The following is a 27611-nucleotide window of genomic DNA, read 5'->3' as shown; positions in this document are numbered from 1 at the left end:
AGCCCCCAGGGGCGGACCTGGGGATGGAAAGGCCGCCGAGAAAGGGCAGGTGCTAGGAAGCGCCCGCCGCCGGCCTCAAGGGCACGGCTGGAGAAGAGCGTCCCGCGCTGCGAGCCGGGATTGGCCGCCCGCGCCGCCGGCCCCGCCCCCCGCGAGCCGCTCAAGGGCAGCCCGGGAGGCGCCCGCCCACTTCCCGGCTGCGCGCGGCGCTGCGGCAGGACGCGGGGACCGGGCTCCAAGGTCGGTGAGGCCGCGAAAGCCGGCTTTCTTCCTGCAGAGGGGGACGTTGCGAGGGGCCTGTGTGCGGTGGGCCCGGGGCTGTGTCCAGGACCGCGTGGGGCCGTGCTTAGGGCCCCGGTCCGGGCGAGGAGTTCGTGGGAACGCCCTAAAGCAGCCGCCCCCTTCCCTGCACCCGGGCGCGGGACCAGGCGGGGAACAGTCCCGCACGGGGTTCCCGAGCCGGCTCAGCACCCAGCTTGCTGTGCCTGCTTTTGATAGTGAATCAGGAATTTTTCCTCAACGGAACAAAATCTAAATGCCGCTGAACTGGGGCCCTAACCTTCAACTTTCTTTTCCTTGTAATTTACAGAGTCTAATCCATTCGTTTCTGGGAGTGGTTTCTCCAGGCCGCGTTGAAAGAGGTGCAAATCAGAGACTTGGGATAAACTAACTGAAAAATGAACATTTTGAAGCCCTCGAAAGGAGCTAATTACTAACGGCCAGGCAGCTGGACCCAGTGTAAACTGGTTCATATCACTGCTAGAGACTCATTTTTAAAATCACTAACATTAATAATGAGCCAAGAGACTGTTTTCCCCTCATCAGGGGTAAAAATGCTACAGGATAGGCCTAAATGCGTTTCCTCTCTGGCAAAGGCTTGTTCTTTGCTTACTTGCTTGCTTGGCTCACAGAGCGTTACTGTCAGCCCTGTTTTTGTCCGTTGAGTGCTTGACATCTGTGCCTTTGAATGCTCTGGTGGGCATGGAGAGAGACATTTGACAGAACAAGACAAAACTCTCCAGCTGTCCCCAGTGCTGCCCTACAGACCCTCCCTGGGGCATTGTTCTAGCTCTCTGAGCCCCCGGAGTCAGCTGGGATCACAGGAGGGGGCAGTTAGTGCCCTGACGACCAGGCCATGCTAGTTCAAACATGTGCTGCTTCTAGAAAGACTGCTTTCCCTGCCTGCAGCTGTGACTTCCTCTGTTTCTGAACTCGTGTCCTTGGTCTGTTCTCTCTGTTCTCATGGAGAAGAACACGACCACCAGCAGAACTTGGCAAGGGGGCTCTCTGACTGAGCAGGCTCCTGGAGGACATGTAGGCGTTATCAGGCTGTGAGCACTGTGCTTTCTCCTCTGCGTTTATAGGCGCCTTTTGCAAAGAGCCCAGCCTTTAGAGTTAACCCTCTGTGGGTTAAGGCGCCGTTCCAGCAAAGTGCACGAATGCCACGTGCACCCATGGGCTCTGCCAGCTTCATGATCAGATGACATCCTCAGAGAATAGGCCATAGGCCAGGTCAGTTTTCCTTAAAGGGGTGGCTGAGGAGGGTCCAGGAAACTGTGGGGTGGGGGTTTGGATAAGGACTGGGGAGTCCTGGGTTCTAGAGGCAGAAGGAGGGGAGGTTCTGAGACAGACGTTGCCCCTGGCTCGGAGGCACTGGGTCTCCGCCTCCACCACAGCTTAGAGACGGAGCTATTTGTCTTCGCAGAGGAAACCATGTAGGACCTTGTGTCAGCATTCTGGGAGTTCCTGCTGAGCCAGGAAGCCCACAGGGAGCCAGTCCTGAAGGTGACTGTTGGAGGTCACACCTACCCCTGCCTGGGAAGCACAGAGAACCCTTCCCTTGGGCAGGGAAGGAGGCGTCCACTCCATTACAGCATTTCAAAGGAGCAGAGGGTTCCTCACTTCCTATTTTCCTGAAACAGATTGCCCTTGAGAGGACAAGTCTGGTAACGGTCTTATGTCTTCATCACGAGAAGGCCTAGGAGAGGCCTCTGTTTTACAGGGAAGGACTGCAGATGTCTCCTGCGTATGACTTTCTACTTGCTGAATAGAACGGAGATGCCAAGGGGAGCCCATTAGGGTGACAGTATATCCAGTGATGGGGAAGTAGCTTTAGCCCTTTGCTTTCTTCGAACTGGGAGGGGACAGCCATTTTCTGCAGCCTAATAGACTGGCGTCATGGGACTTTGTTCAGAGTGTGCTGTGGAGCAGGTCCAACCCAAGAATGTCCTCTGTTTTGGGGTGACCCTCTCTGGATGGAAAGCTGATACGTGGTCCTCCCCCTAGCCTTCCACTGCACTCGGGCCCCAAGGAGCTCAAACACGTGGACTCCGTGTACAGCTGGACCAGAAATAGCTCTGAGTCAGCAGAAAGGCACCCATGGCGTCCCCATCCAGGATATTCAGGACGACCAGGAGGCTCAGAATTGAGGCAGGGGCAGAACCCAAGGCCTCATATTCCAGGATGTCACAGAATCAGATAAGACCCTTAGACCAGGACCCAGACCCCCAGGGTGCCTGCTTGGGACAGAGGGCTATGCAGTCCTTGGGCCCTCTGACAAAAGGGCTTAATGTGGTGGTGCTTGGTTTTTAATGGAGAGGGCAAGTGTAGAAATAACCACAACATCCTTGCCTTTGGCTATATCTTGCACACCACACAGAAACCTCCCTGGCTTGGAGCCCAGGAATTTTGCCCGATTTTAGCCCTGATGCTGTAAACAGTGCTTTTCAAATCAGGGGCCACGAGGTGTTCCAAGAAGCTGGCAGACAGCTGCTACAGGGTGAGGGCTGGAGACTACCTCCCTCCTCATCCCTGCAGTCTCTCCTTCTGTATGAGACAGGAGAGAGGAGGGAAGGAGACAGAAGACAAGCCTGTGCCCCGTCTCAGAGACAGGCAGGCTGGCCCAGCATCCCCAGCATGCCTGGCAGGCGCTTTGGGGACCTGGCGTTGGAGTGGAGTGGACGAAGTGGCACCTGGCATCTGGGCCACTTCAGCAGAAGCCTGAGGACAAGGAAAGAGAACGGGCTTGTAATATTTTTGGACTCTGGGGGAGTCACATGCTCTGAAGTGACGATCTTGTGCATAGCCCTAGGGTCACCGGGGGAAGGGACTCCAATTGATTCACTGCTTACTGCAGCCTGTCACTTAATCCTTGCAACACCCGGGGAGAGGTCTCACTGAGCCCATTATACAGCAGGAGTTGCTGAGGCTCTGGCAGACAACACACAGGGTTCCCAGACCCAGCAGGGCGTGGGAATCACCTGTGAAGCTTTACCACAACACACGTGACAGCCCCATTCTTGCTCATTCAAAAGACAGAGCCTAGAAATCTGGATTTTTAACACACTTCACAGTTGATTTATTTTAGCTTTTTATTTTTTTTATCATAAAAGTAATACATACTTATTTTTTCAAGTGGCACAGTACAGAGTTCTATTAAGAGAAAATTAATAATCTACCTGCTCCAAGTGTATTGCTCTAAAGCAATGCTTTTAGAAGTTTGATGAATAACCTTTAATACTTTTCTTTATGTTCATACAAGTATATGCAAATACACACATACATCATTGTTACAAAATTGGAATCACTCATACTCATTCCTATGCAAGTTTTTTTTTCCCTTTTAACCTACGAATATGGCATAGACATTCATCCAGGTGAGTGGAGGCAGTTTTAACTGATTCTTTAATAGCTGCAGAATGTTCCATTGTCTGAAGGTGCCGCTCTGAACCCTCCTCTCTCTGACGGACAGGTTACTTCCAGGTTTTTGCCACTACAATTAGTGCTTCAATAAACACCCTGTGCCTCTCTCTTTGTATCCAGGCAGCTCTGTTTCTGCAGAATGGATTTTCAAAGTGAGATGCTGGGCTGGTGGGTATGCACATGTTTAATGTTAATAGATGTTTCCTGGTTCACTTTCCAAAATGGTTGTAGCGCCTCACAGAGCAGTCCAGGTGATTCTGATCATGGCCCGGGGTGGTGGTGGGGGGCACGCAGAGCTGCCTCCGGCTCACATTCTGCCCCCTAACTCTCCTCAGCGCTACTCAGCAGGAGCCTTTTAGGACCAGAAGAAGGCCCCACCTTGCCCTCTAGCAGGGTCTTTATTTAACTGTCTCCACAGGAGCAGAATTCCTGACTTGGAGCCACTAAGTGTATTTGGCCTGTAGAAAGGTCCCTGCTCCCTAACTCCGGGCGGGGTGCCCTGGGCAGGGAGCAGGCCTGAGGAGGTCCTGTGCACGGGGCCTTGGGAGGGAAGACACCAGAGCTGAAGGAAGGGAGATCCTGGGAGCAAGCTACAGGCACAGAAGGGTTGGGGTCTGGAGGCCAGAACCAGGGCTGGCCTGTCAGGTTGCACATCCTTGGAGGACCAGGGGCCCCTGCTTGGCTGACTGTCACACTCAGGAGCAGAGGGAAGCTGTGTCCTCAGGAGAGAAGGGAGCTTAGGAAAAAGGCTCCCTCTTGGCTGAGCCGACCCAGGAAGTTGCCTGATTAAGGTGCAGGACAGAGGGTCCCAGACAAAAGCATCCAGAGGAAGAACAGCTCTGCAGTTGCCCCCTGGGGCCTTCCCAAGTCTCTGGGAGGCTCTTCACCATGTTCAGTGGTAACTCTCCATCTGTCAGAAGAGCCAGGGAACCCTAAGACCCCTTCCCTTGGACAAAGCGGAGTTACGAGCTGCTGGGCTATTGGCTGAGGTGAAGAGAGAATGTTCTCGAACACTTTGTGGGCATCACTAGACGTGACCTCTCAAAAGTTGTGCAAAGTGAGAGTGACAGATGCAAACACATGTTCAGCACTTAATCAGGTACCGTTCTGCAGACTTCACATAGATGAGCTCTTTAATCCTCAGAACAATTATTTATTATTATATTCATTTTACATTTGAGAAAACTAAGAATTGGAAAGTGAAGTAATTTTCTCAAGGCAATAGAGAATCGTAAGTGGCAGAGCTGGATTCAAATCCAGGCTGTCTGGCTCCAGAGCTTCTGCTCATGACGCTACACTGGTGTCTGTTCATGGTCATGAGCTCCCTGTCACTGCCGGTGCCCGAGCAGGGCCGGGTGAGCACCCGGGAAGGCCATCGTGAGGGGATTCAGAAACAGGGTGGATATTTGCACAATTGCCATTCTGTCCAGTCCAGCCCTCTCTGGTGAGAGAACTCTCTTGTGAGCTCCACAATCACATTAGAAGACACTCCCTCCGGAATACCTCACAGGTGCCTCCCACTCAACCTGATCGTCATCCTGTCCTGTCCTGTCCCTGAGACCTGCTCCCCAGTCAGGATTCCCAGTTGTGGGGAATACCCAAGTCAGAAACCTGGGTGTCCTCCAAGACTCCTTCACGACTCTCACCCCCACATCAGACTGGTCACAAAGACCCCTGAGCCTACCTGCTAAGTACCTTGGAAATCCTTCCATCTATGTCCCACAAAGCCGTCCCCCCGCCAGGGTTCAAGCCAGAAGGATCTCCTGCCTGGATTATTCCAGGACACTAGGCGCTGGTTTCCCTGCCTCTAGACCCCTTTCCCTCCCTCTCCAGTTTAATAACAGCCACAAGAACTTCTACCTTCATTACCTGCTCCCTATATGTCAGGATTTGTGCTAAGAACTCATTGAATTCTCACAAAGCTCCGATGGGTGGGCCCTACTCTCGGCCCCATTTTATCGTGAGGAAACTGAACAGCACTTCTCAAACTATCTGTGGCAAAAGTTGTTATTAATCTCTAACCCACAGCAGACCAATACATTTGTAAAATACAATAAAGTGCAATTCCTAGAAAAATAAAATAAAGACATACAAAATCCCAGCTTATATATTTTAAATTAAAATAACTCCATCAAAGCACTATCAACAGTATAAAGTCTATACTTAACTCGTCATGAACTGGTAACAGTCCGCAGACCACGCTTTGGCCGCATTGGTCTGGGGTCAACCTTTCATAAATCGAGTAAAATTACTCCTCTGCTAAAAATCCTATTGCACTTTTCACCGCCTACAGAACCAAGTGCCAGGTCTCACAGTGACTTTCCTCTTGCTGTGGCTGCAGTGCCGGTCACCATGTGGCCGCTGCCTGCAGTCTCTACCCCTGCCTTTCCCTTCCCTCAGTGCCCGCTGCCCCTCATGGCTCCTGCCTCTGTGCATTCTGTTCCCTTGTCCACCTGGCAAAGTGACATCCCTAAGGTTTTTCACCTCCTCCAGAAAGACCTCCCCTGATTCACCAGGCAAATTTGGGTCTTTTCTTTATTCTCGTCACTTTGGGTTATAATGATCTGCTTTTACAGAGGTCTGTCTCCCTCAGCAGACTGTGAGCTCCTGGTGGGCAGCCCCAGTATCTGACAGGAATTGATTCTTTAACGTTTGTTGAATGGATGGCTGGACAGACAGATGGACAAATGGATGCTGGACGGGTGAAGGAATGAGATTCAAGGCTTAGCCCTCTGGCTATGATGTGATCTTCTCCAACGGCAAGCTGCAGTCACACTGCGCATGGGCCATTCACTGGGTAATTGGCCTGGGCCCCATTCAGCTGCGTCCCTGGAATCTAGAATTAATCAGGGTTGTCCCCAAATCATGGGTTTTCCTTGGACCTTTGGGGATAGGCAGCCACCAAAAATTATAGGCAAATTTGGCCCCAGTTTAATTCAACTCTCCGAATTTCAGGGGAATCATCTTCTCTGGAGGACCCCCAGATCCAAATTTGAATTAGTGACAGTGGCCTAGGATGCTGCGATCTCATCCTGAAGATTCTGGACTTACGCATAGAACAGGGGGTGTATTCAGCCTTTCTTCCTCTCTTGCTTTCTGTAGCTTTCAAAGGTAGATTAAGTCTTGCGTGGGCTGAGGGCAGTGGCCATTCCCCCACCTGGGAGGTGCCTGAAAAGCAGCTGTCCAGAACGGGTGATGCACAGCAGCCTCCACAGGTGTCTGGGTATGCACGTGGCGTCTAGTCCTTGTTTCTGCTCTAATCGTCTGCACTTTGTGACCTTGTGCTAGTCCCAGGGCGGGTGGAGGCGAGCAATACCTTGGTCTTATTAAGACCAGACAAGCTCCCTCAAACAGTGCAGCTGAACAGACCGGTCCCAGGCAAGGCCCTCCCGAGGGCGCCCACAGGCTCCGGTTCCCTCGGAGAACACTCGCTACACAGCTTGCAGTTGCCCAGGAGGGGTGCTGGTTAAGAGCAGAGACCATGAAAATCGACTGCTGGCCTTGAATCCGGCCTTGCCACCCACTGACTGAGTGGTTTGAGGCAAGTTATTTTACCTTTCTTTATCTCCATTTGCTCATCTGTAAAACGGGGATAATAAGAGCATCAACCTCATGGGTGTGTCCTGAGGACTAAATGGGGTAATAACCATACAGCTAATAGAACCATGTGCCCAGCACATAGTTAAGTGCTACATGAGTCTTCCCCTCAGATTATGCGCTATGTGAAAGCGGCACATAGTAGGCACTTAAATATTTATCAAACGAGTAAGTACAAGAATGTCTATCTTCACTCCCTCATTGTCCTCTTTCCTCTCCCTCCATCGCTGCCCACTCTGACTTCTCCCCACCTGAGGCATGTCAGGGTCATTCACAGTGACCTTGCCTCACTGGGCCTGATGACCTCTAGAAGCCTGTGCTCAGTGGTATTCCAGGAGGGTGGAGGGGGCCCCCAGGGCACACCTTCTGTTTCTGCCCCCGCTCAGGGCTGCCCAGGACACGCCTGTGAGCTGGTTGGCAATCTGGCCCCGTAATCATCCTCCCCTGAGCCCCTGTGGAAACCCTGACTGAGAGACTCCATTCAGTGTCCCTGAGATACGATGCAGGATGGGAATCCGCTAGAACTGTCTGGCAGCTCCATTCTTTAGGAGATAAGGGGGTCGACTCCATCCAAACCTACTGTAGTATTGTTTATTATAAAACCTTGTAAGTAGAAACAGGATTTTCATTTAAATGAGTGCCTATTGATATTCAATACATGTGATTTCCCTTTAGCTCTGTGACTTTGGGCTTTAGTTCACCTCTCTGTTTTTTTGTGTTTCCTCACTGTGGCATGGAGCAAGATATCTGCTCCTTGGGGTTGTTGTGGAGAAAATACTTGGCCTTTGAAAGTACTCTCTAAGTTTGTTTTTTCCCCCTTATTAAGATATGAAAAAATGTTCTAATAATTACACCTATCCAATAATGAAATGGGTTGCTCTAGGAGGAGTTGAGATCCCCAGCACTGCTGGTGTTACCGCACAAAGGGCGCAGTCTGCTGGCCGCAAGAGAAAAGCCCATCGTTAAGAGGCACAATGGTGGCAGAGAAAGGGCATTTTATTAAGCACTAAGCTAGCAAATCAGAAGATGGGGGGACTGGTGTCCTAGAGAGCCATCTTAAGGGGGCACAGAATCTTGAGGCCGTTGTACAGGCCAGTGGGTTATGGGGAGGGGTTAGGAACGTTGACCCTCTGGTGTTACAGACTGGGAGTGGCCACACCAGATCTTTCAGTTGCAGTTGATGATGCCTATCAGAATAGACTCTCTGTCTGGGGGTCATCACACTCTCGCCGAACTCAAACGAACAAAGTTATTGTCTTATCGCAGCTGGGAGGTGCATGCACAAGCTGGGGTCAGAACACCTACCAAGCAGCTGGGTCTCCTGGAGGGTGAAAATCCAGCTGGGTTAGTTAGTCAGAGTCAGTCAAAGTTACAGTATGGTTTCTTTTCTACAAATGGCTTCCCTTATGTCAGTCTTGTGTTAAGCCCGTATCACTGGTACTTAAGGAGGGCTGAAGGGAAAGGGCTCCTGCGCTCAGCTGAGCTGAATGACCTGTGAAGTCCTTTCCCACTCCCAGGTCCCTGTGACTGAGCCTTCAGTCTCTCACCCAGCATTTCCCCAGAACCTGTTATGTGAGGCCCAGGGGCTTGAGAACAGAGAGACACTGTGACAGCACTAGGTCTTGTCTCTTCGAAGCGTGGGCTGGGTTCTGAGTGATGTCCACCCTTGACCCGAGCCCTGCTGAGCTCCAGAGGCTGTGCTCCTGGGCACGTGAAGGAGGGGAGGAAACGAAAGTGGTGCTCACTAGTACAAAAAAGGGAAAGACACCACCCCCCACTTTTCTTAGAGCATTTCCTTTAGAAAACCTGTAAATTCCTTCTCTGCCCCTTTGAGACTTATGTAAATCTTAATGTTAGTAGGCTTACTGCCTGTTTTACAACCAGGAATGCCTTTCTCAAGGCCTGGGAGCCATCCCTTTGAAGTGTGAACATCCGGGAAGGCAGCCCCTGACCCATCCCGTCTCAGTGGGATGGCAGTAGTTTAACTGAAGCACCGGGCTCCAGTTGTACAACTACCTGCTGTCAGAGAGACATGAGAAGTTTATTTCTCCTTTGGACAAAGGCAATTAGCCAATTATCAGGTGAATTCAGGGTGAGCTCTGTGTGACAGATGGTGCTGTCATGTCCTCTTACTCCAGTTACCTCGAGAACACGTGTTTAATGGGTCCCAGCCACGTGGCTCTATTAGAAGGGTGAGATTTCGTGTCTTTGCCATCTTTTCAGCAAATTGCCTGTGATGTGCATTCAGCGTGGTTTAACGCTTATTCAATAATAAAACTGTTTTCTTTCTTTCCCATATTTTGTGGAGAGGAATTTCTGGGTGGCAGGAGATTCCAGTTAAATTTCCCCAACACCTAGCACTAGCTCCTCATCTCACTCCTCTTCCCCACCTGCTTGCTCAGTCTAAGAAGGGTCCCCTGAGGACAGAAGGGCCTGCACATTGTGCTCTGGGGCTCTGCTGGGAAGCTGCCATCTGCTGTCTGTCGGGCAGCCTCTGCTGGATCTCTCGGAAACCACTGAGGATGGGCTCCATGGGCTCCCAGGGGTCAGACAGCCTGTCACGGGCCACAGGTCAGGAGTGTGCACTGGGCTGCCTTGGCTCACAGGCAGCTCTCAGAGACCAGGAACCTGGGCAATAAAGCGCTGAAAACCAGCCTACCAGCCTCGCTCTGCTTCGTTGCTCTTAACAATAGGAATTCAAAATCAGTGGCTGAAAGGGACGTGTTTAGTGTAATGGAAGTAATTTTTTTCTTAAGTTTTGATCCAGGCAGCTAGCTCCCCAAATTGATTCTAAATTGACTTGGATACCAGGCCTGGGGCTTCATAGCAGATTAGAAGTGAGAAATTCCTGGGAGCAAAGGAACCGAGCTAGAGGGGCGGGTGCCCTGGGGAGTGGCCCCAGGAAAAGGACCCATTCCCTTACAGCTACATGCATTGTCTGAAAGGGGATAAACAGGAGGCTGGTAAGGTTTCCTCCTTCTGGAAATCTGGCAAAGCACTGCTCACAGGTAATTATATGAAGTCGGGGAAGAAACGTTCACTGAGCAGCTACTGTCTGCAAGAATCTGGCAGATAGGTTCCTGTCCTTGAAGATTTTACCCACCAGCTGGGAAGACAATCCACACATAGTGGGGAGTTCCTTAATCTGACAGTTGAGTTCACCAACAGATGTCAAAAAACCAAGTGCAAATGAGTGAGTAGGCCATGAGGGCTTGGGGAACACAGAGAGAAAGCAGTCACCTTGAGCTGGAAGGGCACGAGGCACCAGGCTGTGGTCCGCTCAGGCAGGGAAAGATGGACAGCAAAGTCCACGCTGGAGGGGCGGGAAGAAGCAGAACTTTTACTAAATGGTAATAATTTTACTAAAAGAAATTAGTATGGTTTATTGCATTATTGTATTTGCACAAAAGTACAGACAATAAACTGATACTTAAAAAAATCTATATTAGGATCTAGATATAAATGCATATATATATGTACATATTTTTTTGCAATTGAGATCGTTCAGGGCTCTAGAGCTCTCACTGTCAGGCTGGCCCACTGTGTCCTGGGTGTTCTGGGCTCCCATGACAGTCCCTGGATGTATGTGGACATGTGCTTGTGTGAGCTTTCACCAAATTCCTTATATGAGCTTATTTAGTTGACATTTGCCTCTTCCCCTCAAAATAGATCTGGATTCCGCTCCCTGCTGGTATCCCAAGGCTGGGGAAAGCTGGCTTCTATACTTCTCTGTTGCCCGTGTTCCTCCACCGTCCGCTCGGCTCTGTTCTCTGGCCTCACGTCCCCCCATGCCCACTCAGTTAACACCTGCGCTCTCATGTGGATCCCAGTGAGCCTCCGACTGGCTTCCAACCCAGCAGGAAGCACAGAATCCACTTATGAGATAATGCCACCGAGAGCCTAAGTGTCAGGCACTATGTGAACCAATGGCGAGCGACAGAGAGCAAAAGAACAGCGTTCCTTCTTTTGGGGCTTCTACATTTTGGGGAGATGGTCAATAAACAAGAAAACAAACAAAATAGTTATAGGTGGGGGATGAGTGCCAAGAAGGAAATAAACAGGACTTTAGGAAGAGAAACTGGGAATGATGCCTGCTTGTAAGGAAGCTGTCAGGCAAACAACAGCAAAAGCCAAGCCTGAGAGTGGAGCACACGGTGAGGGGTCTGGAGGCGGGAGAAACATCGCAGCTGCTTGGGCCTCTCGGCTCCTCTCTCCAGTGGTCTAACAGAGCAGTTCAGTACGTCATGCTAATGCTTGGGGCATAGAGGGAATCAAAAAAATGTAAAAGCCTCAAATTTTTAATCTGAGCCTCAGATTTCTTTATGCTCCAAACTTTTGTCCCAGTGGTTTCACAAGATATACTGACTTAGAAAGAAAGCCACATGTTGGAAACTAGTCAAAGCCAAATACTGACTGCTTTGGTGGACGCAGATTGCCTCTTACGTACCTCTTTCTGGCTCGACTTATTTACACCACATGTTGCCATTTGTGCAAATAGCAAATCGAGCCTCTTCTGAGTAGGGGTTTCCGCTGCAGATGGGGCTTAGGTAATATCTGGGACCCCCCACGTAACAGGGAAATCCGTAAGACAAACCGATGTTCAGCCTCTGCGGCTTTTCAAAGACTAACTTTTAACATCCTGTAGAGATTTAGTTCAGTCACGAGGAAAATTGATTTCTTTGCAAGCCTGCCTCTGGCTCTGTGGGAAGCATAGCACAGCCGTTCCCGGGATCCGCAGCCTGTTCAATGAGACCCTTGTTTCAGTCTCACACCCAAGTTCATCAGCTGGGACCTCAACAGTGAAATTCAATTCTCTGTGTGTCTTGGAGAGAGAAAGAGAATCTAGGAAGCAGGAATTCCTCACTTCACCAAAATTTGAGTCTTTGTCAATTCTCTACAAGGAGCTGAAGCAGGAACACTAAAGAGATTTCAGCTCCAGGATTGCTTGGCTTGCTACAGCCAAAGCCTGCACAGGATTATTGGCATGAATCGCAATCGCACATCATTGACCAGACAGCAGTGCCATGTTGGAACTCTTGGATGTAAATTAATATTATTATCTCCAGATACTAATATATGGATATGATGACATTTCAAGCATTAATATGTTGAGTCAGGTACCCACCCGCAGATCACCCTCACGGGGAGGAAGACGTTTGAAGACTGACAGCTGTCAGTGGGCCGCACAGGGACACCATCCGTCCTCTTCCTCCTGGCTCTGCTTCTTAAGATTTATCTTCTCAAACAGACCCTGATGTGAACACATATCAGTGCTCAGGCAAATTAAGGAAAGAAAAATAAAGACCAAGACATTTGAGTTACCTTAGAAATGAATGCATATCCTGTTAGCTTAGGGAGAGTGTGTCCTCGCTAACTTTTTGGCCCATATATTGCCTGGGATGAATTCAGACAAAGCTTCTTTTCCTTTGGTCAGTTCTATGGTAAAACTCAGAGATGACTGCACTGCCTGTCTGCTCAGGAAGCAGACTGGAGGATGTGGAAGCAGATGAGACAGGCCTGAAAGATGTATATTAGTGTCACCTGCCACACATGAGGACCAGGAAGCATCGTGCAATTCTTTGAGGAGCCATCACCTGCTCTTGGAATGAAACAGACAACAGCCCCCAGTCTAGAAGGGAGCAAAGAAGTATGTGTGATGCAATTAATGTTGGGCCATTACAGTTCCCTAGGACAACTTTAAGAAATGGCCTATTTATCTTGCCTGATGATTACTAAAGTAATGTAGGTTGTCTTTAGGACAGAGGGAATTATTTTTAGACATTAGCATGAGGAAAGGCTGCCTGATAGCCTAATTTCCTGGGCTAATGTAGAAAAATAACATCCTAAACTTTTCCAAGGACTTTGATGCTTTTTGTTGAGACATTCAAGTTTCTCCCTAGTATTGCTCAAAAAGATGTTAAGTAGAGACTTCCAGGTGGGGAATCTGGAAGCATGAAGTTGATGGACTGATCCCAGTTCCCAAAATACAATCAAGGAAGAAAGTGGACCTGCGAAGGCCACCCTTAGAATTGTGGGTAGGGCCATGCCAACCTTACCTTATTAGGAGTTTATCCTCCACTGGGGGCCTAGGTTTCCAGTCACAACCATACACATCAATGGGCTCTTTGCAGCCAACCTACCTACCTAAGCTTGGAAAATCTTTGTAGCAGAGTCCTGGGAACCTTCTAAATACTAGGGAAAAAATTCCACACTCCCTTTATTTAGGCATCACAGAAACCAACATAATGAAAGAGTACCGAGAGTTACCTGTTCTTTTGTTCTCTGCTCAGCAACCCACATTAAATAGCTCCCCCTGGGTGATGCTGGGGATTAATTGTCCACTCTGATCTCTGGGCAGAAACAGACACAGCAGGGTATCCATTTGGCATGATTATCCTGATTTTCATCCCTTGTTGATATTATATAAACATTTATTTTGATTTATATATGTTTTCTCCATTTTATCTGCATCTCAGACTGTCCTGGTGTCTGTGTCCTGCATCCTAAAGTATATATTTGGTAATTCCTTTGTTATCAATCTGCTCTTTATCTTAAATTGCCTTTTTCATTATAATTTTTGAAAGATAGTTTGATAGCTCCCCAGTTCTAGGTTGATAATTATGGTCTGATAGCCCCTTAAAGACATCATTTGTCTGGCTTCCATTATTAATTGTTAAAAAATCAGCCAATGTTTTTCATTTGTTTGTAGATGAACTGTCTTTTCTCTCTGACTGCTTTTAATATCTTTGTTGCCAGTACTCTGCAGTTCACTATTACTTATCTATGTGCAGATTTACTTTAATTTTGCTTGAGCTATCTTGTGCTTCTTGAATCATGGATTTTTGTCTTTTATCAGTTCTGTAAAATTCTCAGCCATTTCTCTGCAAATATGGCTTTTTCTCTGTTTTCTCTGTTTTCTCTCTCTGAGACTTTAATTAGATGTGTATTTGACCTTGTCATTCTGTCCTTCATATCTCTTACCTTATATCTCATATTTTCTGTTTTCTTATTTCTCTGTGCGACACTCTGGGTAATTTCTTGAGATAGATCTTCCAGTTCATTTATTCTATCTTCAAACTGTGTTGTATCCAGCAGTTCAATTTGGTTCTCTTTCAAATCAGCTTGGTCATTCTTAACAGTCTCTTGTTGCTTGCTCATCACTGCATTCCATCACTTATTTCTTTAAACGTTCCACATAGAGCTAATCAATATTCTTGTCTGACAATTCCACTATCTTCAGTCGTTGGAGGTCTAAATCTGTGGCCATTTCTTCTGTTGACTCCCATTCCTTCTTGTGTGCTTGGTGATCTTTGATTGAGAGCTTATTGCTTGATCTTAATCCTAAACTGAGGCCTGAACTGAGTACATGTTCCTCAGAGAGGATGTGAGTCTGCTTCTACTGGGAGCCAAGGGCTAGGGGTCTGCTGACCTTGGGCCACTTTAGCCCCTCTCAAGGGCCCTAGCTCACTAGAGGAGTCATAGGGTCAGCTCCCTACCTCAATGCTGGAATCCTGACCTTAGTGCTCAGATAGGCGTCCACCTTCAAGATAACGTAAACCTTCTGGCTTATTACTCTGAGCTTGGACATCACTCACCTAGGGTGAGTGGAGTAGAGGAGTGGTCCTCAGAGCCTTCCACTACCTCTTACACACCCAGCCATCCACCCTGCTCAGGGTCTAATGGTGATGCCAAGGCAGAGTCCAAAAGAGCACCTGGTCTGTCAAACAGCCAGAAGTACACATCCTCTGTTTTTGTGTATTTTCCCTATATCATATTACTGGAGTAAATGGCATGAACTTCAGGCAGTTTGACATTCACAATGTCTAAAACTACTAGATTTTTCCAAGCAGTATGAAGAGGCATTAGGGAAAAAGGAAGAAAGAGAAAAACAAAACAAACCAAAAGAGGAGCAATGGCTCCTGCAGTTATTTCCCTTGCCTGTTGATCTCCACGCTGTGGTTCAGGGCCATCCTGGGAGGCTGTCTAATCCAGTTTCTCTGCTTTCCAGACACTCATCCAAGAGGAAAGATGGCCAGTATCTTCTCTAAGTTGCTAACTGGCCGCAATGCTTCGTTGCTATTTGCTACCATGGGCACTGGTGCCCTGACTACCGGCTACCTGCTGAACCGGCAGAACGTGTATGCTGACGCCCGGGAGCATCACAGGCTCTTCCCTCCAAGGTAAATCCTCTTGGCTTTAAAATAACTTTAAATGCCAGCCAGAACTATGCTTTCCCCTGCTAGAAGATGTCAGCAAGGGTCCCTCTCTTTTCTTTTTCTTGGTGAGGAAGGTTGGTCCTGAGCTAACATCTGTTGCCAATCTTCCTCTTTTTGCTTGAGGAAGATTGTTGCTGAGCTAATATCTGTGCCAACCTTCCTCTATTTTGTATGTGGGACACTGCCACAGCATGGCTGATGAGCAGTATGTAGGTCCATGGCCAGGATCTGAACCTGCAAACCCCGGGCCACCAAAGTGGAGTGCACAAACTTAACCACTACGCCACTGGGCTGGTTCCAAGGGTCCCTCTTTTTGCCTCTAAGGATGACTAAGTCAAATTAATAATTGTTTTTATGACTCATTAAGCACAGTGACCTGTGGCGAACACAAGGAATTGTAGGGTCATCGCTCCTGCCTGAAGCTTGCAGTCTAGTTGAATAGCACCAATAGTAATGGTAAACATTTGTAGAGCACTTCTATGTGTGCTAAGCACTTTATGTGGAGTATCTATTTTATTCATCTTAGCATCTCTTTGTAATGAAATGGAAGCTTAGAAAAATTAAGTAGTGCCCACGTTCACACAGCTAGTGTAGCGAAATGCAAATCTAGGGACGCTGATTCCAGACCCATGCCTCCCTCATGCAGCACCACCTTCTGGAACATGTGATGTTATGGTACTGATTTTAAGCATCAGCTTTAAAGGATGTTGCAGATGGGGAGTGGAGTAGTGGCCTGAAGATGGACTGTTTTCTCAGCCCTGGGAACCTTGCGATGACAACACATCACACACTGCACAGAGCTGAAGTAGAGGGCTGACTTTAGGGGACTCCATATAGGCAGCTGTGGATGAGAGAGATGAAGAAAACCTGAGGTGTTTCTCGGAGACATTTATTGGCTCTTGTGGGAATCAGATCTCCGGGGGGGTTGCCAGCATCCACCATGTAGCTCAGGAATGCCTGAGGTGAGATTACTGGGTTTGAGCCTGTAGTGGTCCAGAATCCCGTTCTTCAACCTGTACATCTCCCAGGGTAAGAGGGCACCCCCGTTTGACATCCTTCTATGTATTATTCCAAGAGATATTTACTGAACTCTTGTATTTATAGCTAGGCACTGTTCTCAATATAGCATATGGGCATGGAGCTTGCACCATAGAAGACAAATAAATGAATTGCTACGTAGTTCCACCTACAGGGTTTCTAGCCTCTCTACTAAAGACCTAAAGGACCAAAATGTGGCTGTTGTGTTTTACCAAAATTTCTGGGTTAAAGAAAAAAAAATCTGCATATGACTTAAGTTTATTTTCTAATTATTTCCACTCTACCTCCTCGTCACATCAACATAAGCGACAGGCCGTGGGCTCCTGAGCCGGGATCCCGGGATCTTTGGCAGGGTCGGGTCCCTTTCTCTGGCTTAGTCTCACGGCTTGTTGGGACTCCTCGTCAAGGGTCTCTGTGCGCACAGGCTGAAGACAGCCTTGCGGCAAGAGGGCCCGAAACAAGGCCTTCGCCAGGCCCCTCCCTCGGGGGCTGCGCCTGAAAGCCTGTCTCCCTGCAGCGCTGACTACCCGGATCTGCGCAAGCACAACAACTGCATGGCGGAGTGCCTCACCCCCGCCATCTACGCCAAGCTCCGCAACAAGGTGACGCCCAACGGCTACACCCTGGACCAGTGCATCCAGACTGGCGTGGACAACCCCGGCCACCCCTTCATAAAGACGGTGGGCATGGTGGCTGGGGACGAGGAGTCCTATGAGGTAAAAGTGCTGGCTGCGGGGGCGGAGTCGGGGCTGGGGCGGCGGATACTCCAGGGGTGGTGAAGGGCGCGGTCCCAGAGCCCTCCTGTCTATGGGGCCAGCTCTCTGCCTCCTCAGGAAGGGCTCCCGTAAAGGAAGGCAGCTTCAGCAGAGCATCTGGAACCATGAGGTCTCCAGCTTCCAGGAGACAAGGCCTCCTAGGCTCCTAGGCTGCTGCTCTAGTGTCCCTCCCCAGGGAGGAAGGAGTTGCGTGACAGAGCTGTCTGCATTTGTCAAGGAGAGCAATTGGTACAGAAAAAAAAATAAAGCCTTTTTATGTTTTTATTTCATTGCTGATGTGTGTTCACCAGTAAGGCATTAGGCGATGATGTGTTCGTGGCCGGGCTTTATTGAGGGGGATGGTGCCATGTGTCTAGTTTGGGCATTGCTGATTACACACCCAGGGTGGCCCAGACTACTGAGTTCACCAAGTGTCTTGAAGAAATCCCATGATCTCCACATCCTCGTCCTCGGCGCAGAAGCACAGCATGGTCTGCTGCTAGCAGAGCTCAGCAAGCATGCGGCCCTCTCCGCAGAGCAGCCTCCAGGTCCTGGCAGATGCCTCCAGCCCTCCTCCCTCAGGCCCACTCTCCTTGCGCCCTTCTGTGGCCGGGAGCTGAAGGAAGTTCCCTGGGAATGCAGCCATCTAGAGGACGGAGGGGGCCACCCGGGATAAGCAAGACTGGTAGCTCATTCACAGACAGCAGTGCACAGCTCTGGGCTCCCAGAGACCCGGACTAGAGCTGGGTCCCGGGACCCACTTCCCATGGCTCCAAAGGCTGCAGGGTGCCTTGTTAGGACTTCTCTTACCTTTATGTTACCTAGAGGATGTTTCTGAAGCTTTGAATGTTTTAAAAATAGGTTTTGCACAAGATGTTTTGGGCTGGGGAAGGCCGTCACAGGGTGAGAGGTCGCTGCTTTGCCCTAACTGCTGTCTTTCATCCGGAGCAGCCAGGTTTCCACCAATTTATTGTGCTCTTCACCTCTAGAACCCGAGCTTCCCCTTCGACCACAAAACTGCTTAGCCTCTGATCTGGCAGCTTCTTTTATCCCACAACGGCAAGAACTTCTGGGGAAGACCCTCAAATTCTTAGACATAAGATTTTCTGGCTCAGTCTGATGGCAGTGAGCTTGGCAGAACCATCAGGGAGGCGGTTACGGTGACAGAGTTCCACAGCCTGCCCCCTCCCAAGGGGCAAGGGGCCTGGAAAAGGTTTTCTCTAGTATAGGCCTCTTCTTCTTCTTCTTCTTCTTCTTCTTCTTCACCACTGGTCCCCTCTCACACCCATTTCCTGCATGGGAGCGCTGAGAATTTCAGAGGAGGGCATCAGCTTTGGCCCTTAGGGTAAAAAGGGCAAGTGAAAGGAATATCTTTTAGTAGTAGATGAAGGAAGTAAAGAGGAAATAGGAGCATCTTCCCTCCTGCAGGTGTTTGCCGACCTTTTTGACCCTGTCATCAAACTAAGGCACAATGGCTATGACCCCAGGGTGATGAAGCACCCCACAGATCTGGATGCATCCAAGGTAGGTCCAGCCCCTCCCTACCTTCCTGTGAAGCCGGCACCCCTGGGCCCAAGGTGAGGAGAACCTGAGAGAAAGGTCCTGGGGTCAGGTGCCCTTGAAAGCTCTGTGATGGCCTCAGCACAGCAGGCTCCCTGGACGACCCCAGAGAGTCAGGAAGGTCCCACAGTCTTTGTTTTCCTTAATAAGTACCACTAGGCTGGTATTGGTCACCAAGAACTTTAAGCCTTTGCTAGAGCAATTCCTTTTTCCATCCCAAACCTAGCTGGGGTAGAGGGTTCCAGAGGGCGCTGTAGGAGTAGCTCTGCCCTTTACTTATCTCTAAGGCCCCCACCCCCAGAATTCCATAATGTGCCCAGCATGTCACCTGTGCAAACCTGCCCCATGCCTGAGGGTCCCCTGCAGGGAATGCTGCCAATCAGCGGGTCAGAACCCACCATGGTTATGGCAGGACCATGGTCCAGGCTGGCAGCGGTGACCCCGTGCTCTGCTCGGCAGATCACCCAGGGGCAGTTTGATGAGCGCTATGTGCTGTCGTCTCGGGTGCGCACCGGCCGCAGCATCCGCGGGCTGAGCCTGCCACCCGCCTGCACCCGGGCCGAGCGGAGGGAGGTGGAGAACGTGGCCATCATGGCCCTGGAGGGCCTCAAGGGGGACCTGGCCGGCCGCTACTACAAGCTGTCTGAGATGACGGAGCAGGACCAGCAGCAGCTCATCGACGTGAGTGGCCCTTGAACCCCTCCCCGGGGCTGTCTGGGGTGGGGTTGCACCCAGAGCCTTGACAGGCGCAGTGTGGCCTCTCCTGGGGCTCAGGCCCCCCCGCCCTGGCTGCGAACTTGCTGGGGCTTCAGCGTGTTCAGAATAAGGAAGAAAGATGAGGCCCTGAAACTTTAGGTCAAGCTGCGGCAATAGTCTACAGATACAACCTGCAGAGGAAACTCCAATGTCAAGTTAGTGGGCTGTATCAGTGGGTGGGAGTGAATGGAGGATCCTCCTGCTTGTTGGTAAACAGGAACACTTGGGTGTGGAAATCCTGTCTGTGCCTGGAGGATGGCTTCCACTACCACACCTGAAGAAAGTCCTGGAAGCTAGGAAAATCTGGAAGGGAAATTATCCAAGTGGAAGGCCTGCCTGGACTGGCATTGGAGCTAGCCTCCGGGATTCCTGCTGCCTCCACATGTCCTCCACAGCTTTGCTCTGACACTGGGACAGACAAGTTTTTCCACAGCACAGCTAAAACAGGATGGGGTTTGCAAAAGTAACTTTGAACTGAACTGCAAGGAAAAGCAGAAACAAATTTCTAGCATTTCAGAAGCTGCAGTCGACAAAGTAGGCCCCAATTCCAAAGCAGGTGGGCCAGCTTGATGGTCTGTGGGCCTCAGTCTCCTGGTCTCTGCGGCCATCAGGCCAACCCTCTGCCTGCTCTCTTAGAGAACAAGCCCTCGTCCACCTCCAGTAGCCACGTCTGGTTTCCAGGTTAAGAGACACGCTGTTTCCTGGGCAGTGGCGGTCCACAAGCCTGTCCAGAATCAAGTCTCCGGCCTCTTCCACTTCTTAGAGATTATAGAAAGACTTCCCTCCCCATAGCCTCTTGATTTCTGATCTCAGTGTAATCATATTTGAATGTGTGGTATCCGTATTCATATTCTTGCTGTGCACACACTAAGAAAACAGTCAGTCTCTTGACACTCATTTTGATCTGTTGAGCAGTGTGTTGTAGTGGTTAGAGGCACAGGCTTGGGAGTCATATAGGACGAGGTGTGAATCTGGGCTCTGCCACTTCCTAGTTGTGTGATATCGGGTAGGTTGCTCTCTCTGAATCTCAGTTTTCTTCACCTATGAACTAGAATGATTACACTTGCCTCATAGTGTTGCTGTGAGGTTTAAAGACAATAATTAAAAGTATGTACCATAGAGCGTGGCAAATGGTGACCATTAAATTAATGGTGCCTATTTTTGTTTATAGATCATTCTTTTATGTCTATAGTATGTTTAAATGAAAGGATGATAATAATAAATGAACCAGTAACGCTAGAGACATCGAGAATGGCAGCCGTATAGACAGACTTTTCTGAGTAGCGCCTCTCTCTCATGCCTGCTCTGCCACTGCATGGGGTTGGGCTGGTGGGGTAAACACGCTCCATAGCGAGTAAGTATTCCCATCTGGGCTAAGCCAGTGGTCTTCAACCTTAGCTGTACACTAGAATCACCTCAAGAGCTTTTAAAAACTCCAACATCCGGGCCACACCCCATGACAGTTAAGTCAGAATCTCTAGGGCATGGGAACTGGGCATTAATATTTTCTTTAAAGCTGCCAGGTTATCCTAGTGGGCAGCCACAGCTGAGAACCGCTGCCCGAGAGACCCCAACCATCCGTGGTGGGTTGAAACTTGGCCACCTGGCACTTGCAGTCCTGTCTGATATCATCACTTTCTCCTTTCTGCTTTGTCCCTTTTGGCCTGCAGGACCACTTTCTGTTTGATAAGCCAGTGTCCCCTTTACTAACATGTGCTGGGATGGCCCGTGACTGGCCAGATGCCAGGGGAATCTGGTATGAACGTAGCATGTTTGTGTGCAGTGTGTGCAGGGGATCTCCTTCAGATCACCTGCTGGTCCTCACCTGAGGTTGCTGTGACCTGCACTTGACAGCATGCCCGGCTTGAGCTGAATGGAGAAGACAGAGTACTTAGAAATTGTGTGTGTGTGCGTGTGTGTGTGTGTAATACCTAAGTATTGTGATGTTTCTAAGATGTGTAGGAATTCTTGCTGGTTTGCATGAATTATGCATGAGGAAAAAAGACTGTATTTTTAAGAAAAGATTAGTTTCATATTGTTTGACCTCACAGAAAATCTGTTTCATGACATTAAAACAAAGAGCAGAAAATGAAAAATAAATATTGAGGATTTAAGCAAAACCCTACAAGGAAGAGTGGATAGCAAGTGTACACATATTTTATCTTGGCCAACAGTCCTCAATCCACCTTGATTCCTGTACCTTGGTGGGTTATTATGACACTACTCAAAGGAGCTGAGATAAGAGTGTTCATGAGCAGCTTCTCAGTGCGGGGGTTAGGCAGATCTATACAGCAGACATATGTGAAATCTGCACCCCAAATATCTTGGGCTGCAGGTAAAATCTTTTTTTAAAGTTTCACAAGATTTTGGTTGAATCTATTAGGAGACAAAATACTCTTGTTAGTGTCAAAGTCATTACCATAGTTGAATTATTGTCATCCTAGTCTGAGGAACTAGGGAAGTTATATTCTTGTTGGGCAAAAACATGGCATCTTTAAGAGTTGGTGTTGGTCTTCTTCGTTCCGTCAAGGTAACATTGTTTTGTAGTATTGGTTCAGGCACAGTTAAGAGATTAGGGCCATCTAGAAATGAGGAAGGTGAAATGAAGCAATCAAGCTACAGAGGTAATGGGAATTTTCATGTGTTGAAACAAATGTAATTAACACTCAACATCATATTTCTCTCTTCACTAGGCACAATCATGACAAGACATTTCTCATCTGGATTAATGAAGAAGACCACACCAGGGTAATCTCTATGGAGAAAGGAGGCAATATGAAAAGAGTATTTGAGCGATTCTGTCGTGGACTCAAAGAAGTAAGATGTTATCGGAGATTTCTGTATATTCATTAAAATCAAATCTCTTTATTTTTTATTTTTGAAAGAAGACATTATGGAGACTTGCAAGATGGGGCTAATTTTTTCTAGGGATCTTGGCACTTTTTAGGGGTGGGACTTCCAGAGCAGGGCTTCGAAAAATGAGTGACTTTCTCTTGTCATTAGCAAGTTCTGTGCTTCCCTCCCCAGTCCAGAATGGTTTGGGGAGGTCTATGGATCATTAGTTATTTTCTGGTTTCTTTAACAGTGATCTTGGCAATTCCAAGCATAGAGATGGCATAGGATGTAACTATGTTCTTAAGTAACCTGATCACAGCCTTACCTGCTGAGAATTCCTATATTCTCCTACTATCCTCACTTGAAAAATAATAACAGTGACTCGAGTGTTTAGTATGTGCTAGGTACTGTGTTCAGTGCTTTACATGGTTCATCTAATTCAACTGGACCATTGTAATATTCTGATAGGAGAGGTATTATTTTCTATTAAAGAAATACTATAAATTTATCTAAGTTTTATTCATGGCAAACATTTAGTACACATGCCTCTCCCTGGTGTTTGGGATGTGCTGAATGAATGGGTATTTGAGAATTCCATCATTTGTTCATTGTTGTAGGTAGAACGCTTAATCCAAGAACGAGGCTGGGAGTTCATGTGGAATGAGCGCCTCGGGTACATTCTGACCTGCCCTTCGAACCTGGGCACTGGATTGCGGGCAGGTGTCCACGTTAGGATCCCAAAGCTCAGCAAGGTAATGTTACATAGCCAGCAGCCCTTCTGGTTCCGCCAGGATCAGCTCAGCTGTGGCTGCTTTGTGGAGGGAGAAAACGTCACTGGCCATTCATCAACCCCTACTTTCTGCACCTATCACAGGAAATATTGAGAAAGCCTTAACTTCGAGTCAAAAGGCATTTGTTACCACTGGGTTAAAAGGTTAAGGGGCTGTAAGAAAAGGATGTGGCTTCAACACCAAGAAGTTTAAGTTTTCCTTCATACAACCAGTCTGGATAGGGAGGCAGACTGCGCTGCTCTGCTCCCTGGGCTTCCCTCCATCTCTCTCTGTCTCTCCTGGGTGCAGAGGTTCTCAGACTTGAGCCTGCATCAGAATCATCTGGAGGCTCCTAAAATGCAGAGGCCTAGGCCTGCCTGCAGAATCTGCATTTCTAACAAGTTTTCAGGTGATCGCATGCTGCTGGTCAGGGAACTGCACTTGGAGGACCAGTGTCTGAGGGCATTGTCCCCTTGGCACGGTCACAACCAGGCCCCATGTTCTGGCTTGTAGGAACGGGAGAGAGCATGCGGGTGTGTCCATGTAAAGATTGAAAGTCTAGGCCTGGAAGCGACACACATCACTTCTGCTGGTCCCATTAGCGAGGGCCCGCCAGTGGTCACTTCCTCAGCTCCACCTGTGGATGATGAGAAAGGGTTCTGGCGGGCAACTAATGGTTTCTACCACAGCTTACCAAGTGAATCAAATACTTTAAAACAACTTTAGAAAATGTGTTTCTTGTCCCAAAAAAGTATGAGAATTTTTGTTATTCAAAATTCCAATGCTAAGAAAGTGATTTGACATGATTTAACTTCATGATTTTAATTATATCAGTGAGAACTGCTATATAGGTGAATAATAAACCCACCAAAGCTGGCATGCCAGAAAAGTGGTATAGAAGTTAATAACAGCCCTGCTACCTTCTAGCTGTGTGGCCTATGGTGAGTTAATTCCTCTGAGCCTGTTTCCTCTTCTGTGAAATGGGAGCGAAAGCTATACCTACCTCATGAGGTTGCCATCAGGTTTAAAAGTTCCAGCACACTGTCCTGGTACATAGTAAATATGTACTTAATAAATATTAACTGTTATTACCTCTCATTATACGTCTTTTCTAAATGAATGTGCCAATGGTGGCGAATTGATTTTGCTTCTTACAACACTAAGTATTGTCCCTTGTCCTAGGATCCACGCTTTTCTAAGATCCTGGAGAACCTGAGACTCCAGAAGCGTGGCACGGGTGGTGTGGACACTGCAGCAGTGGCGGATGTGTATGATATTTCTAACATAGATCGAATCGGTCGGTCAGAGGTAACATCTCTCTCACTTTCTGAACATGAACTAATGAAATCAGCCTAAGAGAAAGAGAAGTAGCCTAAACAGCCGTGCCTCATTCACAGAATTCAAGACCCCCTCCTTCCCCGTGGACTCCTGAGTCATGGAAGCATTTCATTCTGTAGTACTGTTTCTCCATATGTAGTTCCTACATAGCGGCTGCATAAAGGCAAGCTCAGTGTAAGTGAGAATGTGCAGGCACGTAAAGGAGGTCACAGCGGGACTGTTTTCACCAGCCTCCCCTTGAGAGCTGTTCCAGAAATCTTCAGCAGCAGGAGCTCTGTTATGCCAAAGGAAGCAGTATTTTACTACTGTGAAGTCAGAGGACATGTGTGCTCTCTCTGAGGGTGGCAAAATAGTGGGATTTTTTCTTGATTCTGAATTTCCTTTGGTGAAAGCCACGTACTGTCATCTTCACTTTGGCATTTTTACATACTTGATAGTTTCTGATGAAGGCAAATAAGGTATGCACTAGGTATATATAAGATTGTACTCATAAAATCATCCTTAGGATTCTGTGAATGCATAAAGGAATAGGATTCATAAACTATATGTAAGCCTGGGGCGATGCGTGAGATGAGGCATAAAGAGCTGAATCCCAAGCAAATGCTGATCTCAGTAAGTCACATCCGCTTATCTGGATGTGGTCCCATTGAACATATTGTGCCCGTCATTAACTTAAAAGCCTCTTCTTATAACATACAGCTCTTAATGACTCAGTGGCTGTGTATTAAATCTGTGGATTATTGGTGCTCTTTCTTCTTCCTTGCCAGCTCTTGAATATTTCACTGCCCATTGGTATCCCTACTGGTAAATTAGGAAAAGGAGGGAGAAAACCCTCAAAACAGTTAAACCAGCTGTGTGCTACCAGCTCTGGTAAAGTACGTGAGGAAGAAGCAGCTATAAATAGCACAACTTCTGAAATTTACGGAATAATGTGAGGGGTAGTGAGAAAAGATGATCTGGGGACTGTCCACTTCCAACATTAACTAGATTTTTATTATTGGAAAGCAAAGTAGTCATCACTTTAAAAAAAATTTTTAAAGTCTATAAGTTAGTATGTGATCATTATAAAAGCTAGAAAAATGTCAAAAAGTATTAAAAAATAAAACTACTTATTTAACCTAACAACCCTAAGATACCATTGTGAACATTTTTCTAAATTGCCTTCCAGTTTTACAATTATTCAAAAAACATTGTGTGGCCGGCCCCGTGGCCAAGTGGTTAAGTTTGCACGCTCTGCTTCGGTGGTCTGGGGTTTATCTGGTTCAGATCCTGGGTGCGGACATGGCACCATTCGTCAGGCCACACTGAGGTGGTGTCCCACATGCCACAACTAGAAGGACCCACAACTAAAAATATACAACTGTGTGCTGGGGGGATTTGGGGAGAAAAAAGCAGGAAAAAAAAAAAACATTGTTTTACAAAATTTAGTATGATGACATATATTTGATAATATAACATACCTTTTTTTCCCAATGTATAGTATCATGAGCATTTTCCTACAATATTAAATATTCTTCAAAAATATGATTTTAATGACATCGTGATAGTCCATTATCTATTTAATAGCTCCCTGATTATTTGCTGTTTTCTTTGACCATCTATATACATAACTCTATGACCATCTCTATACATGACTCTAATCACAACTCTGATTAGTTAGCATATGTTTCTAGGAAAGGAATTCCTGGGTTAAAGATGAGGGGCCCTTACCCATGACCAAGTTTCCTACTGAAAGATTTATACCCAGGTAGAGTCCCAGTGGCTGTGACTGAGAGACGCATCTCACCATACCCTCACCAACACTGGGATGGGTTAGTTGGCTAAGTAGTAAACATGTTTCTTTGATTAGTAATGACTAGCTTTCTGACCCAGCCCTCTCGCAGGGCCTCAGTTTCCTTACGTATGAAAAGAGGTGGTGAGGGGACTGGACTTTGTCATGCCTCAGGTATGTTCAGCTGTAAAACTCAACCATCCCTTCCATCCTTACTGTTTATTCTTGAGTTATATCATATATGTCAGTGCTGTCTGGAATTGACTGATTCCTTACTATCTTAGTCTGGGTCTCTCCAGGAGTAGCACAAGTAATTTGTTTGGAAGGTGATCCCAGGAAAAAATTCATAGGTAGATGTGCTCTAGTTTAAGAAAAACCAGTATTTGTAAACCAAAGTTCTAACATATTTTTTTTAAGCAGGCATTTTTAAAAGTTAATTTTTATATAATTTACAAAGTTACCTTTAAGTAGCAAACTTGACTAGTACAGTGAAAACGTGACTTACTTGCCAAACATTTGATTTTAAACAATTTTGCAGAAAGACGTCACTGTGTAAATGGTAATATCGGAACTGCAGCATATTCGGTGCTTGGAGAGCTTAGCGGCAGGTCAGAGTTGAGATCCGGGCCAAAGAACAACACAAAGGTGTCACTGTGTAGTTTTACTTTTAGACAAACTCTGGTACTTTATAGCAGGAACTGATGGGGAAAAAGTGTCCGAGATGGAAACTAATGGTTTTCATTTATAAACAAAGTTCTCACACACAAATTAGTAACCCTATCTTAACTAAAGAAAGATTGAGAGAAACCCCGTGATATCTCTGCTTCCCATCTCTGACAGTGACCATCAGTCACCTCTCCTCCCACAACCCTTTAGGGAAATAATGACAAGAAAGAAATGGTTATGAAGTCCATCTCAGGTGACAAGTTCTCATTTGTCCCAGTATTGGTCCTCTTGATCAACGCCTTGCATGTGTCTTCTGTGCAAATTAATCATTCATCTTTTTCACTGTCCAAGGTTGAGCTTGTTCAGATAGTCATCGATGGAGTCAATTACCTGGTGGATTGTGAAAAGAAGCTGGAGAGAGGCCAAGATATTAAGGTGCCACCACCTCTACCTCAGTTTAGCAAGAAGTGAACTGTCCCAATTTATAAATAATCTGTCTGCTGGTATGACAGACATAAAGAAATTTCTACTCTGAGAGTTTTTGTAGACTTGGAAAAATGTAAAATTGTACGTCCTGTCTATATGTACAATAAAACTCTCCTTAATA

The 27611-nt window shown here is 47.6% G+C and overlaps 1 protein-coding gene across 2 annotated transcripts; it reads left to right on the top strand.

The window, feature by feature from the left end:
• On the top strand, positions 1 to 27611 carry CKMT2 (creatine kinase, mitochondrial 2). Of its 2 annotated transcripts, XM_070571471.1 has the most exons (11): positions 193 to 240; positions 590 to 641; positions 15308 to 15479; positions 17071 to 17269; positions 18737 to 18832; positions 19328 to 19549; positions 21295 to 21380; positions 22318 to 22441; positions 23077 to 23211; positions 24412 to 24537; positions 27356 to 27611. In XM_070571471.1, exons 3-11 carry the CDS (start codon positions 15328 to 15330, stop codon positions 27473 to 27475), a joined length of 1260 nt encoding a protein of 419 aa, XP_070427572.1. In that variant the 5' UTR covers positions 193 to 240; positions 590 to 641; positions 15308 to 15327; the 3' UTR covers positions 27476 to 27611. The 2 variants fall into 2 exon arrangements, with proteins under 2 accessions (XP_008516264.2, XP_070427572.1); XM_008518042.2 differs by lacking the exon at positions 590 to 641 and having other exon boundaries at positions 1 to 240.

Source organism: Equus przewalskii, chromosome 13 (assembly GCF_037783145.1).
Source record: "Equus przewalskii isolate Varuska chromosome 13, EquPr2, whole genome shotgun sequence".
Lineage (NCBI taxonomy): Eukaryota > Metazoa > Chordata > Mammalia > Perissodactyla > Equidae > Equus > Equus przewalskii.
This window is presented reverse-complemented; position numbering and strand designations above follow the sequence as displayed.